Source organism: Ailuropoda melanoleuca, chromosome 11, assembly GCF_002007445.2.
Source record: "Ailuropoda melanoleuca isolate Jingjing chromosome 11, ASM200744v2, whole genome shotgun sequence".
NCBI classification, from domain to species: Eukaryota; Metazoa; Chordata; class Mammalia; order Carnivora; family Ursidae; genus Ailuropoda; species Ailuropoda melanoleuca.
Window position 1 is genome coordinate 30,084,813 of NC_048228.1, and position 18,332 is coordinate 30,103,144.

General features: G+C 44.0%; 2 protein-coding genes across 5 annotated transcripts in view; one reads left to right on the top strand and one right to left on the bottom strand.

The window, feature by feature from the left end:
- Positions 1-15,774, top strand: part of LAMTOR3 (late endosomal/lysosomal adaptor, MAPK and MTOR activator 3) — a 49,599-nt gene extending 33,825 nt beyond the window's left edge. The window contains exon 7 of the mRNA XM_034671470.1: positions 15,659-15,774. The gene's annotated coding sequence lies outside the window, so the exon portion shown is untranslated. The remainder of the gene's footprint in view (positions 1-15,658) is intronic.
- DAPP1 (dual adaptor of phosphotyrosine and 3-phosphoinositides 1) overlaps positions 1-18,332 on the bottom strand; it is a 48,017-nt gene that overhangs the window by 14,482 nt on the left and 15,203 nt on the right. For 2 of the 4 annotated variants that reach the window (XM_034671465.1, XM_034671468.1), the window contains exons 2-3: positions 13,561-13,683; positions 9,492-9,625 (exon numbers count right to left, since the gene is read on the bottom strand). In XM_034671465.1, coding sequence (XP_034527356.1) covers positions 9,492-9,625; positions 13,561-13,683 — 257 coding nt within the window. Of the gene's footprint in view, positions 1-8,275; positions 8,668-9,491; positions 9,627-13,560; positions 13,684-18,332 lie in introns of those variants that run through there. The other 2 variants (XM_019808751.2, XM_034671466.1) reach the window with 2 other exon arrangements.

The following is an 18,332-nucleotide window of genomic DNA, read 5'->3' on the forward strand; positions in this document are numbered from 1 at the left end:
CTCGTGAATGTGGGGCTGGCTACAAGGTGCCCCCCCAGAACCCCTCAAGCGATGTGCCTGGTGGTCACCATGGCATCACGGAAAGAGCTAGCTTACTGCCATTCAGTACCTGTTGATCCTGGATAGTCATTCTAGCTTCTGTTTCCCCCTTGGACTTGTGAGAATAATTACCCTTTCTTCACAAGGCTGTTTGAAGCACTGAAGAAAAAGTGTTTGTGAAAGGATTATGAAAATGTGAGATGTTATTATACTTTGATAGAAAGTATTTTTAAATTCTTAAATGAAAACCCAATGATCGCATCTCTGGAACATGAATTTTTAAATGTCGAGTTAAAAAAGACCCATGTGTGACATTCTGCCAACAACGAAAATGGCAGAGTCTAGTAGCCCCTGGCGGCCGCTGTGTGAGATGCATGGGCACCCCCAAACCCTTCCATCTGACAGTGGAGTGGAGGGGCCTGAGCCCAGGGCTCCAAGCCACTCCCTAAGTTAGAGAAAAGGTGAAATCTCATGCTTTCTCTTCAGAGATGACGCTAAATGTCCATCCTTTTCCATATGCTTAATATGGAAGTAATTTTTTAAATGATGCCGTAGAAAGATGTACCTAGTCAATCCTGGTTCTGCACGTAGCTTCCCATTGCTTCTGTAACAAGTCACCACCACCGTAGGGACTTAGACCAACTCAAATTTATTATCTCACAGTTCTGGAGGTCAGAAGTCTGAAGTGGGTCTCACGACTCTAACATTAAGGTACTGGCAGGGCTGCTTCCCTTCTGGAAAGGCTATAGCGGAGAACCCTTTCCCTATCTTTTCCAGCTTCTAAAGGCTGCCGCCATGGTAGCCCCATTCCTCCATCTTCAAAGTCAGCAACAGTGCGTGCGAGGCCTGCCCACACTGCCATGTCTCTGGGTCTCTCTCTACTGCCCCCATCTTTCACTTATAGAGACCCTTTTAATGACAATGGCCCCCCCCCCCGGAAAGCCCAGGATAACCTCCCTATCCAAAGTCAGCTGATTAGTAGTCTTAATTCCATCTTGAAACTTAATTCCCTCTTGCCATGTAACATAGCATATTCACAGGTGCAGGGAGAAACGTGGGCATCTTTTGGGGGGGGGCATTATCTTGCCTACCACAGTATCAGTGCCTGGGAGATAAGCGTAGCCTTGGGGGCCAGCTGTGTTACTGTGTAAGGATCTCCGGCCATGGGTGCTGCCTGAGCCACAGTGCCAAAACCACTTGATATTATAAAGCCATTGTCTTTTCAACAGGTGCCTTTCCCAGCCCTGAGAGTCCCTTCAGAGCAGGTATGGTGCCAAGTTTATCTCTGTATCCCCACCTCCCACTAAAGATGCTGACACAATGAAGGCTTGATCAGTGAGTGGGTAAATGAATGCCACAGTAATTCAGGTTAAGTCAGAGAAGAGCCTGGGAGGAACCAGCCTCCCAGGGCCACGATTACCCTGCCCGGGACCAGGACAGAACCACAGCGTCAAGGACAGCTGTCCAAATCTCCACTGGGGGCAACCAAATTCTATTTCGAAAACCTCTTCTAAAGTTTAACCAACAAAAGCTAAACTGAGGGAAATGATAATGAGTCAACAGGAAAGAAGAATTGAGTATAGATTGATTTTAACTAGTAAGACCATGAATGAGGCTAGACTGAATGGTGGAATAAAGAAAATGGCCATCTACTTATAAAAAGTTAGCTCCCACGGATAATCCCACCTCCTAAAGACGGGTCTTCTTAGCTGAGGGTTCTATGCAAGGAGAAAGCAATACATAGACTTCTTGGCATCCCTGCCGGGCTTACGATGATCTCCCCTTCCACAGAGACTGCCCCATCCTTGCACACCAGGCTAGACCCCCACAGACCCTGGGCGCCCCCCGGCAAACACCTCTCCCGGCGGCACTCATGGGACTCACTGCCCGGGGATCTACTTAGTTACTTCTCTGGAGAGAAAGCCCACCATCTTCAGTATCTGAGGTACGCGAGCAGACTGTTCTCTCCTGCCTTTGACATAAAACCTGGTCTCAGAAACGCTCGGTGGACGTACATTTTTGAGGCTATCAGCGCAGGGCCAAGTAAGGCTTTTCAGTTTGCTGAAAGCTTCAGGGTTGCCCTGATCTTGGGGTTGATTCTTTATTGTCTCTTGGGGTTCATCCTGCCTTTATATTTGGGGACAGAATACTAATATCCGTAAAAAAAGAAAGAAAGAAGAAAGAAAGAAAGAAAGAAAGAAAGAAAGAAAGAAGAAAGAAAGAAAGAGAGAAATTCACTTCTCTCCCTGTACTCCCCTCCCCCCATTAAAAAAAAAATTCAGCCAGCCAAGGTTGGTTTCTGTCATTTGCAATCAAAAGAAACTTAGAAAATGTGGCCTCCATAGACTCACTATCTTTCCACCGAAGGTCCAAGGTGGTGCCTTGGCTCGGTAAGGGAGGAAATCCGGGTGAGTGATAAGGAGGCCAAATTAACTCCAGGATTTGGTGGGAAAATTCAGATACAAAGCAACAGGAGGCTGGGGCTGGTGGAGGAGAGAGGAAGCTCTGCAGCCACAGGTCTTGGAGACCTGGCTGCAAGTTTCACTTCAATTTCTGAGCTACATGAAGGAGATTGTTGTTTCCTGCCTCTGACATGAAACCTGGTTTCAGAAGCGCTCCGGGGAGGTACATTTTTGAGGCGATCAGAGCGAGACCAAGGCAGGTGCTTCAGTTTGCTTGGGCTGCCCTGTTAACTTACGGGCCACCCACTGTGTATGTGACATTGTGAGACTGCAAGGAGGGACTCCCTGGCGCATATGCTCGCAGGCCGTCAGCAACACAGTAAGAACAGCCTCAAGCCTCAGGCGCTGGGGTGATATCTGCAACAGAGAGTCGTTCAAGAGCACACAGAGCTCTGAAAAGGGAATTTATATTCGGAGTATTTCTTTCCTGCACTAAAGCATCTGCTTACCCTTCAGGTTTCTCAGCCAGACTGTAAGATGTTTGAGGGTGGGCTGCTATCTGATTCATCACTCCATTGTCAGTAGTAATAGTGTGCAGCTCGTAGTTGGCACTCAATATGTATTTGTTGAATTAAATTGAAATAAGACTACATCGATCCATGTCTCGTTATTGCCCTCAGGTTCAGAAAACATGGTTGGCACCTGGCATACCCATGGCAGGTTCCTCTGTCTCCTCCTGCCAGTGGGAAGTGGCTCTTAGAGGGAGTGACAGGAGTATTCAAGATCTTTCTCCTTTCTTCTTTGCAACCTGCTCTGCAAATGAACTTGAACCCGCCATAAAATGGTGCTGGTGAAACTATGGTCATTTACACTCACAGGGGCTTTGATTTCCATTTCCAGTCTCCAGGGGAGACCTACACAGAGGGATGAGAAGCAGGTCAGTCAGCCAGGTCGGAAGGTTCTGTTAAAATACCCAAGTCAAGTCAGCTCACTCTTTTTGGAGCGATCACTTGATCTGACCTTTCACCTGAATCCACAGTGGAACTGGCTTAAAATTTGGAGATGACATAACCATTTGACGAACACAAATTCAGTCGTCCCTCACTAACTTTTCATGATCTGCCGAAGAAGCTAGGGCTCTTGCACAATAGGGCGGAGTGAATGACCGTAACAATGCTTCATTAAAAGACAATAATAATGATTATTTATGCCACGCTACAAATTATTTTTATAGTCTTACATACCTAATCTCATTCAGTCTTCACCAGCAAGTCATGAACTATTAAGGCACGAATATTAGGTCACCGGCTCTCATTTATAAGATGGTGAACCTGAATCTCAGAGAGGTTACATAATTCGCCCAAGGACATCCAGCTAGGGAGCCGCGCTGAACAGGGAGTTCATACTCATCACACCATGTTATTCTCAGTCGCGGTGGCCACACCATGGAAACTCTCCACGGCCCGTGAAACGTACTCCGTTGTGGGCAGGAGGGCAGACATAGGAATCAAAATTCAAAGAAACGGAGTCTTTAGGAGGCAGCTTGAGGAATGGGGATGTGAGGTTTTGCCTCGACATTTCTCACCAGGGCTCCGTTTCCTCATTTGTAGAGGAAAACTGAGATGGTCCATGGGTTCCCTTTTCATTCTAATAGCCTGTAACTAGTTGAACTCCCAGGCCCACGGCAGGGCGAAGAAATACGAAGACATCAGTAACCCGACGTGTGTCCTGTTTCCTGTAAATGTACACTATCCATTTGAAGTACTTTCCACCTGGGGTCATTGTATCTTTGTGCCTCAGTTTCCCTTTCTTCCACTTTCCCATTCGAACTTGACATTTTATTTTACCTGATTGTATATACAGAGACTGTTTTGTATCCTTTCTGGGGGGACATAAATCAGATGGGCCTACGTATGTTTTCTAGTCGGCCTTTTTCTGTTGTAAGATTTCCTCCAGTATAATCTCTCAAAAGGCCATTCATGTAAATAAAATAAGAACAGCAGTAAATACAAAGACAGAGGCTCGAATGGATTTGCATTTTTTAGGACGATGGCTTTATATCACATACCAAAAATATCATTACAGACCTTAAAAGAGACTGGGGGAGGGGCCCGCCATGTCCTACAAACATTCTCACAGGTCACGGTGGCAGGGCTCTTCCCATCCAAACCCACTCGAGGTCACACTGTGCCATGGCGCGTCACTGGTAGACCAGTGTCAGGAGACGGCAAGGTGAGCGGAAAGCCCCAGAGCAAGGCTGGCCTGGATTCCACTCGCAGCTCTGATGCTTGCGAGCTGTGGCGCCTTGGTCAGATAACTCAGAATGTCTAAGTTTTGATTGCCTCATCTGGAAATGGGACCATTTTCACACGATGGTGGGAGGTTCAGAAGATTCAAGAATTTGATATATGTGAAAACATCTGACAGAACGCTAGGAACTCAGTAAGCACTCCACACATGTTGCTTCCCTTCCCTTCCCTGCCTGCTTTCTTCCTTTTTCAAACACACCTCATTACAAACTAAGACAATTTCCTTTTTTAACGAGCATAAACTGAAGAAGTGATTCTTGCTTGTGGTTGGCAGAATTCTGAGTTATCACCAATTATTTTCCAGAAATGTCACACAAGTCTCAAACTACAATTAATTTTAACTTAATTATTCTTAAATGCCACCTGGGTAAAAAGGCTGGTATTACAAAATAAAATAATAATAACTCTAGCAGTTATCAAGAGGTTGGGAATCCCCACATCAAGACAAAAAGAGAAGTGGAAATTTGACATTTAAGAAAGAACCAGATAGGATCTTCAAAACTGAGAACCAATTATTATAAAGGGTAAGCACAGACATAGCACTTGACTTGCATCATACGTTTTCATGCTGGGTAGGTGATTAAAGTCACAGCACAGTAATTCCTATAATACATTGTATATGACTACTTCACATATGGAAGTATTCTAATAGAAACAAAGGGTAATAGGAAAGGTAATTTTTGTTCTAATAATATTTGGACATTTAAGGATAAAGATAAACGCTATCTAGGGCCGCCTGGGTGGCTCAGTTGGTTAAGCATCTGACTTGGGCTCAGGACATGATCTCAGGGTCCTGGGTTCGAGTCCCGCATCGGGCTGTATGCTCCACACTCAGCGGGGAGTCTGCTCCTCTCTCTCTACCTCTTCTTTTTCCCCTCTCCCTCTCCCTGCTCCTTTGTGCATGAGCTCTCTCTCTCTCGAAAAAATAAAATAAAATAAAATAAATAAAATAAAATAAATGCTGTCTAAATTTTCAAGATTATATATACGAAACTTAGCTAATTGTACGAGGGTACAGTAAAAATTGATAATGGACCAAACATATCCATGCTAATAAAAAAGTCTCAAATTTCCAAGTCTATTTGAGTTTAATTTAGAAGCCATGTACACATATGAAGGAGGTTTTATTTACATAGCGGCCTATGATTACAAATGAAAGTCAAATTCTGAATTTAATCATTACCGAGCATACAGACAACACAAAGCATCACTTCAAACGATGCTTTGTATAAACTTTGGAAGTAAAAATTGTCAGAAGTTCACTGGCTGAGGTGTTGCCATGCATGTTGCAATGCAGGCTTGGGCAATGGGATGAATGGGAAATCAACATGAAATGACGAAATGTTGTGGTTAATTAGTAGCATTATTCCTTTATGTACTGGGAATCAGGATCAGGGTACGAAACTGACAAAAATTCCTCTTCTCATAGGATTTACATACTAGTGCAAAGATTTTTTTTTTATTTTTAATTTTTTTGCAAAGATTTTTTAAAAAGTGAATTATGCAATTTGTTAGAAGATAAAAGAGCCACCGAGGAAAGTAAAGGAAGAGAACATGTCAGGTGTCTCTATGATATACTTGGGAAATGACTGGGATTTGACAGTCAGAAATATCTTAAGAGTGTTTATGGGTTTCAATAAAGAGAAATTAAAGTGAACAAAAACTTTCATGGAGATTGGAAAGTTTAAATGAAGATTATAGCAAGGGAAATTATAATAGTAGAATATTGAGGCTGTCAGGAGGCTTAGATCTTTCTTAGGAAATCTTCACTCTTCTGATTAGGAACAGAAATCCTCAGAGTTTAAAGAGTAGAGTATAGGAATAGAGTAAGAAAAAGGATATCTTAAAATAGTATTCTTCCCTTGAGGTTAACACTTTTACGCCTCCTGAATACAAAGATTTTCTTAGGACCCAGAGCCTAAGGGAAACCTGGGTTCCCCTCTATATTATGTGTAAGGCTATTGGTTTTTTGGAGGACCCCCCCCCCGCCTTTGCCCTAGGAGGTAATGCAGCCATGGATAAGTGTGGGGAAGTGTCTCTTAAATAAACTCACTCTCTGGGCTCTGCAGGGGCATGCTGGCCTAGTGGGGGTCTGGGCTAAAAGGAGTGGGCTGACATACGCAGTTTGAGTCCTCTCCATTCCCAGGATCTGGAAGTCAGAACCCTGGCAGGCCTCATCCATTGTGCATGCAAATATTCCCCGTGGTAATCTTTAATCGAATGAAAACTTTAAGAATTTGCACTTTGTCTGATGGTGAACGAGAATTCATCAGCCTGGAGGTTTCCTGATCACCGGGGGTCAACACCAGGAGCCAATACTTAAATGAATAAGAAGAGACCTGTTTTTAGAAGGTGGCATCCTGGTTTCCACTCACTGTTATTCATGGGTCACAGTGCTGACTGTGGCTTCCGAAAATCCGCTGGGCTTAAGAGTCATCATGACTTCAGCACGTTATCTTGTTTCCTGAGGCCTATTACTCCCAGAGGGGCAAAACTAGAACACTCCGTTGTCATGGGTTTTTCCCCTTGTTCCCAGTCCGTGGCTTTGCCTTCATCTGGCTGGGACAGATAAGAGGAATATTTCAGAGTTATGGAATCTAACTCAAGGGCTGGAAGTTACTAAGTCAAGTACATACCCATAAGCATCAAGAGCCTATAGCAGGGGTTCAAATGATAGCCAATTCCCTGTTGGATAGTAATGGAACAGAGAAGATGCAGCAGAGAGGATGAAAATCTTAGTTTCCTGAGTTTTATTGCAGTGCATGAAGTAGTTATGGTTAATGTTAATGATACAGCGAACTTTGGCTTTGGATAAAACTACCACAGGAGTCAGGATTATACATTTTTTTTTTTTTTTTACAAACCCTAATGGATTAATGGTAAACCTTCTTTAGTTAGATTAATGTATTTACAGGAAACTTCATTGTCCTGAATTCAATGTCAAGGACACTTTACTTTGGTAAAGTCTTAGGTGATCCTCTTGCCTGGAGATGGGACCTGTGCCAGAAAGGGTCCACCAGAAATCACTACATTCACTTTGGTCTTAAAGTTTTTTGAAACATTTTGATAGGTAGAGTGGGCACCTTTTCCCTAACTTGGAGAAAGTTCAGGACGGAGCACAGAGAATGATCCAAGGGGTTAAAAATAGAGTCTAGGCGGAGAGTTTAAAAGAAAGAAGCTGATGTTGCTTGGAGGAAGAAAGAAGGCTGCAAGATAACACTTGTCATGGCTTTGAGGCTACACAGAGTTCCCACCCTTAGTTATCCATCCACTCATCCATTGATTCACCGGAAGCTCAGGCACTGTATCAGGACCTGGGTTGGTGGAGAAGGACACCAACAGAGGCAGGTAAGACAAAGTCTGTAGCTTCAAAAATCTCTTCTCAATTTCTAGTGTCCAAGAAGGGAGTAACATTGAGCGTAGGGTTGGAAACAAGTAGGAAGTAAGTCTGAAGAGAAAGGATTTGAGAAATTGAAAAGCTTGCTTACGCGGAAGTAGCGATGGAAATAAATAATACATGCCCACCTGCCGTGTGTTTATGAGAAGCACTGTGGTTGAATGGCGAAGTGACGTTCAGGGCCGATTGGGAGAATTTCCACCAGAAAAAAAAATTATAGCTTCCATTTTGTAGTTTGGAATATTCTATTACAGGCTTGGTGCGGTCAGTATAAAGCAAGACAACTATTTTGTGGTTTCCACTGTGCTTGTTGTCTACACTTGATACTGTGTGATTCATCTGAGGGCCTATCCAGGCCACAGAAACAGCAGAAAAGGAAAAGCCAGTGGTGGCATCTGTCCCCACCACTGTAAAGTTAACGAAGAACCCGCTGGCCATGTTTCCAAGAGAACGAGTATGTGCAAGTTCATGGTACAACAGTGGCGCTGTGACGTCCTGAGTTCCTCTTCTGCCCCAAGTTCTGGAATTGCCCAACTTTTGATTAACTGACAGTTATCATCACTTCGGTCACATAAAATTGTGATTCTGTATCACAAATATAGGGGTGATCTTCTGCTTACTTTATTGAACTGGTACAGGAAAACGAGTTAGATAATTCAAATACCAAGGAAGCGTGTGGTTGTTTTTTTTTTTTTAACTTGAATATTCTGGTTTGACTTTAACCACTCAAACAGGGAAATTCAAAATTTTCCATCCGTCTTTAAGTTCAGTGTAAAAACGTACAAAAACCAAGACAAGAGAAACAGAATTTTATGGTGAAATAAGTAAAGGCCTTGCTAAAGAGAGCAATTTCTAGTCAATATTTTCAATATTCAGTGATCTTTGTGGAAATGTAAGCATCAATTTTATTTCTGAAAATTCTCAAAATTATCTGTTATGGGCCTCCCCAGTATGCAAACTGCCCATACCTAAAATCATGAGGAATCAAAAAGTTGTTCTGGCCTTTCTCCTTTCTTCGTTGGTTATATATATTGTTATAAAATGAATAGACTATTTTTTAAAAATTGTGTACTTTAAATCAATCCATTAAATAACATAGTCCAAGAAAACTACCCTCTTTGTACAGAGCACATTGGTTTCTCCTAAAGGCAATTCTAATATATGCATATATAATTTATTAGTGTAGCATATGGCACTGTAACTGGATAAAAAATTGTTTCTAAACATATCTAATTGTGTATCATATGCACATAATTCAACAGAAGTGACAGCTACTAAATGAAACCCCCCCTGCCCCTCCTCCACCCTGAAACATGGGGAAGTAGCTCTCTGTTCATTGCTCACCTGTCTCACTTCCAATCAAAGGCTGGTTTGCAAAATGCTTGACAAAATCCTTCAAAGATGAGAATTCATTAAAGCCAAATTTAAATGAATATCCGGTATATTCAACATGAAAGTGTTTGACAGAGTCTTTGGCTCTGAAAGGGAAAAAGAAATGCTTAAGGTTATTTAACAAATGAATATCTTTTTTTGAAGAAGGGAAATATAATCTAAGTACTAGCATCACCATTAAACTCTTCTAAAAACTGAGAATTTCGACACAATATTGAAATCACTGGCATTTTTAAAGCACTTGTGTTTTTGTGGCAGAGCTTTTCTCAATTTTTCACTCTAATGGAAGACAAGAGACGATTCTCCCTGTGCATTCTCTGACTTCCCGAGAGGGCCCTTGACCGGTAACCCCCTTCAGTGTTTAAGACGGGAGAGAATGGGGATGACAGAAATGGCAGGTTGCACCCTCCCCAAGTCCTCCTCTTTTTGGCTCTTCTCTCTTACTTGTTTGGGAGTCAGTCTGAATTCGGCTTCTGTCCCTTAATTAGTTGTGTGAGCCCAGCCCTTTTCTTGCCAAGCTGGTTCCACTGCCTACTGAATAAAATACCCAATTTCCTACAATGTCATTTTCCACCTCATTTTTGGAATGAGGCAGAGCATTAAATAAATTTTAAATTGTAAGTATATATAGTTATTATAAATAAATTATATATATATTATTTATATACATATACATAAATAAGTATGTATTATTTGACTTCCACTATTCCTCTCCTCCATCTTTTTTTTTTTAAGATTTTATTTATTTATTTGACAGAGAGAGACAGCCAGCGAGAGAGGGAACACAAGCAGGGGGAGTGGGAGAGGAAGAAGCAGGCTCCCAGCAGAGGAGCCTGATGTGGGGCTCAATCTCAGAACGCTGGGATCACGCCCTGAGCCGAAGGCAGACGCTTAAAGACTGCACCACCCAGGCGCCCCTCTCCTCCGTCTTCTCTCTGTGAATGGCCTGCTCCAACTTTAGCATGCATCAGAAATCAGAATCACCTGGAGGGCTTGTTAAAACCCCGATTTCTAGGCCCTACCCCCTGAATTCCTGACTCAGTACTTCCAAGGCCCAGGAATTTGCATCCCTAACATGTTCTCAGGTGATGCTGCTGGTCTGGGGCCCCTGAGAACTGCTGCTCCAATCCAAGTGGACCTACGATTCTCCTAGAAGTTTCTGCTGTTGCCCCTCAGCTCTTCCAGTTCCTTTCACCTGCAACATCATCCCCTTTGTTTCTGATCAAGCATCAGTTCAAACACCGCCTACTCTGTCAATGACTGGAGATACTTCCATCTTGAGTTACTTGCTTTGCTCTCCTCAACCCTCCAAGCACGGAGCTGGCGTTCTTTCCCGTGGGTTACTGCACGCTGCCTTGTAGAGAGCCACCTGTGCAGTGTCCCGCTGCCCCTGGGAGGCTGGACTTACTCAGGGAAAAGTCTGAATCTTCTGCAACACTCACCAGCGTGGTCGGCATAGAGCGGATCCTCTCAAGTACTTATTCTTGACCGAGTGAACAAATGAGTGAGTGAACTAAGCCATGCTTCTGAGCCAGGCTGTGGTTCCTGTCACCTCTGCTGGTGGTTTTTTATTTTTTTTCTAAAAGTATTTCCAAGTGCTTGTCTTGGAAATTAACAAGCTGTGTTTTACATTTTTATACAGATGTGATCGATATCTGCCCCCTAATTGTAGAAGCCTCTGATTTTATTGTTCAGATGAGACATCTGCAGGGGAAAAGTGAACATTCTTTGATCCAATACTTCTGCAGGTTTGTTTGTGATTTGGGGGAGATCTATGTATTAAAGGATTTGTAGCCCAGCCACTTGATGACATTTTCACCTCTGCTATCCATCAGAGAAAGCACCATTCCCGCTTCCACCCAAGCAGGATTTCCTGTCTGAATAATACTTTTCCCAAAATGTTATTTAGAGAAATTTTAAGCAAAATATGGCAGAGTAACATGAAAAATGTTAATGTGTGTGTGTGTGTGTGTTTTCTCTATGACCCTCTTATTTAACCCCATCACCCTCCCACTGATTTCTCCCACTGCCCTTAGAGTAGGCCTCTAGACCTCTGCTCCCAGGAGTGGAAGGTGTGGCAGGCAGCCATCTATCATGACTCCGATTCGCAGTGCCCGGACTCCAAACACCTTTTCCCATTTATCCAACAAAATGCTCGCGCAGATGCTGCTATGAAGGGATTTTGCAGATCATTAAGACCCCGTGCTCGCTGACCTGACAATAGGGAGATCGTCTGGGTGGGCCCGACTTAATCACATGAGAGTCTTGGTCAAAGCAAAGAGTTCTTTCTGGCTGGTCACAGGAGAGGAGATCAGAGAGACACACTCTAGCTGGTCTAGAAGGCAGCAAACATCCATGCTGTGAACTGCCTGCCAGTTCACTTGGGCCACTTGGCAGGGAACTGTGGGTGGATTCCAGAAGCTGACCCTGATCCCTGGCCAATAGCTAGATGGAAAACGGGGAGCTCAGTCCTACAGCAGCAAGGAAATGAATGAAAAGGAATGAAGCAAAAAAGAAGAGAATGAAGGACGAGGACGCTGAGTCCCAGAGAACCACAGCCTCAGTCAGCACCTTATTTTTGGCTTGGTAGGAGCCCGAGCACAGAAACTGGAGAAGCGGCCTGGGCTTCTGACGCACAGAAACTGGGAGATAATCAATGTAGTTGTTTAAAGCCACTAAGTTTGGGGTTATTTGCTTTGTGGCACAGAAAATACGGAAGTCCAGAAGCACAAAGAGAGGATTTAAAAAAAATTAATTCTTGGCTTTTGAGCTCATAGAAGCCCACCATCAATTATTTAGGGAAATACTTCTGAAGCCAGTTTTTCCCCTTCTCGGAGGGAGAGGAGACTTATGAAAACAAAGCAGAACAAAAAACGCTCTCTAAGGTGATGGGTAGTAAGGAGGGCACGTATTGCATGGTGCACTGGGTTTTATACGCAACTAATGAATCATCGAACTTTGCATCAGAAACCAGGGATGTACTGTATGGCGACTAACATAAGATAATAAAAAAAAAATAAAAAAAAATAAAAACGGGCTCTAAGCTGGATGAAAAAGAGGATTCAGACAGAAAGGAGTGTAAATGTTGCTACTGAGTTAGTGGCAAGGAGGCCTAGACCACAGGGGGCAGAACAGAACAGAGACAACCTCCCCTGCCAGGTCCACATGAGGGGTGCACCGTCAAGGACTCTTTTTAGGGGAATATGGAGGTGCCATCAGAACAGTGGCAAAACAGCAATGGTTTGAGATTAATGAGTGGCGCCTGAGGGCAATTTCATGGGGTCCTCACATCCCTCGTCTAAGCAGAGGGCAATGTCCCATAAACCCAGAAAGACCTGCTACATGCCCGCAGAGGCCAAGGTGACAGATGCTGATGGAGAACCATCGCCTTCCCCTGATTTCCACCTGCCGAGGTCAGCTTCCCCGATCAGGAGGCCGGCTAGGAGGAAGCAGGGGAGGAGAGAGACCCTGCAAGGACTGCACCGTCATGGGTTTGGTCTGCGTAGGGACTGGATTTTCATTAACATTCAGAGGAAGTGGAGCTTGGAGAAAGTTCAGTCCCTTTATGGAAAAAAAAAATTAAAATTTGCCTTACTGCCTGCTTGAGTTTGCTATTATGAATGTTGCACACTCGCAAATCATTCTGATTTTCCAGGGGAAGCAAGGAATATTAAAAGGGTTTCAGGGATTTGGATTCACTGATTTATGGGGTGCAAAGACACTTTAGCACTTTGGGCTTCAGTTTCTCCATCAGGCAAGAGAGACATTAAGCAATTCATAAAGTGTCCTTCAGCTCTCGCCTTTTCTTCCCTGCCGAGGGAAGGAGGAAGAATGTTTCTTACAGTCGGCCATCCAGAGCTTGGAATCCTTAGAGCTGCAGGTCTACCAGGAGTCAAGAGAATTTTTTTTGGGCAATGTGAGAATGTTGCTATCTGACAATCTGAGCGTGATGATAAAGTCAATGCCTGTGTAAGGAAGAGATGGGATGATGTCGAATTCAGAGAGTTCGTAAGCATCCTACCTCACGGAGAGAGAGTAGAGCCCAGTCCTTTCATTGCTGTCCCTCAGAAGGTAGCTTCCATCACATCCGTTTGAGAGGAGAAGCGCCTCGGCCGCGTGGCGTGTGAGGTTGCCGTGATACCACCTAGGAAGAAGAGGACCACACTTTCCTGACTCACCGCAAGTGACTCTTCCTGCACTGGGTTTTCCTCTCAAAGATGACCTCAGCGATATTCTCCACCATAGGTAGCCCAGAGACCAAACTCTCAGGCCAAACATCAGGACAAGGACCTCTCTGGGCCGGGTAGAAGGGAGAGTAGAGAGAATGGGCAAGTAGCAGTGTTGGGGGTTGAACTGTGTCCTGAAAATTCATAGGTTGAAGTCCTGATTCCCAGTACTTCAGCATGTGGCCTTATTTGGAGATAGGGTCTTGTCTTTAGCAAGTTATAATGAGGTCATTAAAGGTGGACCCGAACCCAATATGACTGGTGCCTTCTTACAAAAAGGGCATATTTGGAGACAGACTTGCCAACAGGGAGAATGCCCTGGGAACGTGAAGCCGGCCACCTACAAGTCAAGAAGGAAGGGCTGGAACAGATCCTCCCTTACGACCCTTGGAAGGAAGCAACACAACTGACACCTGGATTTCTGGCTTTCTATCCTCCAGAACTTTGAGGCAATACATTTCCGCTGTTTAAACCACCCGTTTTGTGCCACTCTGTCAAGGCAGCCCTAGCGAACAGACATACAATGTTACTGTGTAAACAATTTTTTTTTTCCAAAGGCTGAGTCAAAAATAACTGTAAGAATAAGGTTTGGCCAGTTTTCTGTCTTTGTTTTGCTCTCTCTTTCACAAGGCGTGGGTCTACCTTTTGCAGAGCACTGAGCCACTGTACTGCAGTCCATTGTTGCGAGTGAAATGAAGCCGAACACAAGGAATTCAGACGTTTTATACTGTCACGTAAACCCCATCAGATAGTGTTTCAAACTGACAAACATCTGAAGAGCCAGAGAAGTCCCAAGGAGATTCAAATCGATCTATATGTTTAAAAAGAAGTTTGTTTTAGAAAAGGTAACATAGATCCATGGTAGAAGGAAAAAAGCCCCAAAGAGTTCAAAAGAAGACGCAGTAAAAATAAAGTCTTGTTCTCACCCTGAATCCCCAGTCTCCTTGTTTTCGCCCCCAGAGGACACCAGTGTCAACCACTTTCCCATGTTTCCTCCTCAGAGACATCTATGCATCTAAAGGCATTCTAGTACGTCCCCCACCTTCTAATTCTGTGGAAATAAGAACATTTTAGGCACACTGTCCTGCACCTAGCTCTTTCCCCCTGATTACAGGTCTTACAGGGTTGTTTTTTTAATGACTCACTAGAGGCAGCCCAGTGTGGTGGGCTGGGACTGTGGCCCCTGGAGTTGGTTTACCTGAGTCCTGTCCAGGTGATAGACACCTCTACCAGCTGTGTGACCTTGGGCAAGTTACATAACCAGTCTGAGCCTCAGCTTTCTCACTTCCAAAACAGGATTCACACTAGCCATATCCCATGGGCCAGTTGAAGTACTGCTCACATGAACACACATGAAATGGCCGAATCAGGCTTCGCAAACAGCAGAACTCAGGACAAGGGAGTCGTTTCGTGAGACCACAGAGACCCACAAAGCCATAACTTGTGATATATCCTCTGCGGTGTGATTTTCTTGTGGCTCAAATATAGTTTTTTATTATCCTGAATTTATTTTGGATAACAGGAAGCTAGGGACTGGGGACAGTTGCTGCTGCAAGGGACCCCAGCTCAGGGCAGCAGAGAGGAAGGGGACCCAGGCAACTACACAAGTGAAGTCAATTAGGTCAGTGATCGAAGAGCTATCAGAGAGGTATGGGTAGTGAGCAAGAACTTCAAGGAAGGGGACGCCTGGGTGGCTCATTCGGTTGGGCATCTGCCTTCGGCTCAGGTCATGATCCCAGCGTCCGGGGATGGAACCTTGCCTCGGGCTCCCTGTTCAGCAGGGATACCGCTTCTCCCTCTGCCTCTGTGGTCTACCCCCCCCCCCAACTCATGTGTGCTCTTTCTCTCTCAAATTAAGTAAAATCTTTAAAAAAAAATTTTTTTTTTTTCCAGGAAGAGCCTTACTCTGAGAGCAAGGGCTCCTGCTGTCATGAACCACCCTGGCCTCTACCTGGACATCCCTCTGGCATGAAACTTTGGCCTGATAATAAACAGTACACATGAGACCATCTGTGGAAGGAAGTTTCTACATAGGTCTCCAAGCTATCTGTTTTCTAAATCTGTATTTCCCAATACATGTTTCTTTAGCATATTTCCTCTGTGGGGCACAGATGTTCCCATCCTGTATTAGAAACGTATTTGCTGGCTGGAAGCAATGGCAAGGAGACACATTTGACAAGAACACCCACCAAGTGGTTAACACGCAAAGCAGCCCCTTTCATTGAACGGATTCAGACAAGTTCAAATCTTCTCATTACAAACTGCTTTCAAAGGACAATTGGACCTGAAACTAATACAGTGTTGTATGTCATCAGGTTTGATTACAGCCAAAATTCTAATTCTTTTTGATAGGTGAAATCTCTACAAGGTCACAAGTCCTCAAATACATTACGCCAATAATTAATTTTTGGATGAACACTTGGGCATAAGATTCAGTTTGGGCCAATGCATCACTTATTTGAAGTGATAAACCTTGATTCACGAAATTCTAAAGCATAAAGGATTTGGACGTTTTTTTGGATTCTTTTCAGTGAGATCTGACGTCATTTAAAACATTTACAAAATTCTTCTGATAATTACAGCTTGATGGCAGTTTTTACTAAGAATTTTTTTATGGTCATCCTTAAATAACACCTATATATAATAAACACACGAGAAACACTTGAGTATAAAGCAGGGAGAATCACACTGAGCTCGAACGTGGAACATCTGAGCATGGGTTAATTTCTGGGTCGCAGCTTGGTTGCCTCACTATTGCCACCTTTATGGAGGCCTAGGCCTGGGCTAACCTAAGACAGACACTGCCAGGCAGCCTCCTAGGTGTCATGATGTCTCTGGGGCAATGGGACCCTCAGTCCCCAAAGAGCTTTTTTCACAAACATCTGACCTTCCTCTTTTAGTTAAGTATTCTTTTCCTAGAAACTCTGATGAACAGATCTTCTGGGGAAGTGACTCTTGATCCAAATAACATTACGTGTCCTTTATAGGACTATATCCACTTCCGGTAAGGATCGTTCAACACCGTGTCTACAAAAAGCTAAAGGCTGAAAGTAGACTAAAGTTGATAGTTTTCTCATAATCAACCTTCTCTACCTTTTATCATTCCAATCTTTATTTATTAAGTTTCAAATCTGTACCAGACATTACGTAAGGCATTATACTAGGCAGGTCAAAGGGAACAAAAATGGAAAAGCCCCAGTCTAGTCTCCATTAATTTAGTCAGGAGGGTAAGACAAGTGCTTTGCAAACTGCATCCAAAGGAATGGTTCCAGGAAGAAAGATCAAGACCGTTGTTTGAAAGAACCACTATCTGAGCAGGCCTTGAAGGATATGTAAGTTATTTGGTAAAGTATGTATCATTTTTTTCTCATTATAAATCATATGTAGTAAAAATTAAGATATTACACATACAGAAGAGAAAGTGAAAGTCTTTCACAAAAGAGGAAATAGTTCAAATAGTCTCAATACTAATCAGAGAAATGCAAATTAAGGCAACAATGTGATATTTTCTTTACTCGCCGGAGTGGCCAAACTTGAAGAATTAGACAGTGTGAGGTACTGAAGAACACAGGCCCATGGGTCTTACCGTCCCCTGTTGGGAAGGGCAGAAGTTGAAGGGCAATCTAGCACATGTGGGCTGAACATGGGCCTGGGACCAGCGACTCCCGTTCTAGAGTCGGCCTCGTGCAACACTCACACAGAAGCAGAAGGACAGAGGAACAAGGTGTTTACTGCAGACTTGGTGAGAGGAAAAATTTGGAGCCATCCTGAATATCCACCAGCAGAGAAATGATAAAGTTGAGAGCTCATAGAGGAAGACTGTGTAAGAAGTTAACTGAGGGTGAAAAGGCGTTGAGAGCATTTCGTTGCCAAGTGATGAGGGCGAGGGGTCAGGTCCCACCAGCACTTTGTGCGCGTGGGTGGGGGTGGGGAGGTGCCCAGAATGCTTAACTCCCAACAAAGAACAACGCTGTCCTGAACAACTGAAAACCGTCCTGCTCAGAAGCCAAGTGCACCCCCCAAGCATCGCAGAGGATGTGTGCATACCTGCACAAATCAAGGTTGATGGATCCCAAAGCATGTTATTAAGTTAGAGGAACTAGGGGCACCTGGGTGGCACAGCGGTTAAGCATCTGCCTTCGGCTCAGGGCGTGATCCCGGAGTTATGGGATCGAGCCCCACATCAGGCTCCTCTGCTATGAGCCTGCTTCTTCCTTTCCCACTCCCCCTGCTTGCATTCCCTCTCTAGCTGGCTGTCTCTGTCTCTGTCAAATAAATAAATAAAATCTTCAAAAAAAAAAAAAGAGGAACTAGTGGCAGACAGCATGACACCACTTTTTTTTTTTAAGATTTTATTTATTTGTTTGACAGAGAGAGAGCCCAAGCAGGGGGAGCAGCAGGCAGAGGGAGAGGGAGAAGCAAGGTCCCCACTCAGCAAGGAGCCCGATGGGGGACTGGATCCCAGGACCCCGGGACCATGACCTGAGCCAAAGGCAAACACTTAACAGACTGAACCACCCAGGTGCCCAACACCACTTATTTTTTAAAAATCTTCCCCCCACCCAAA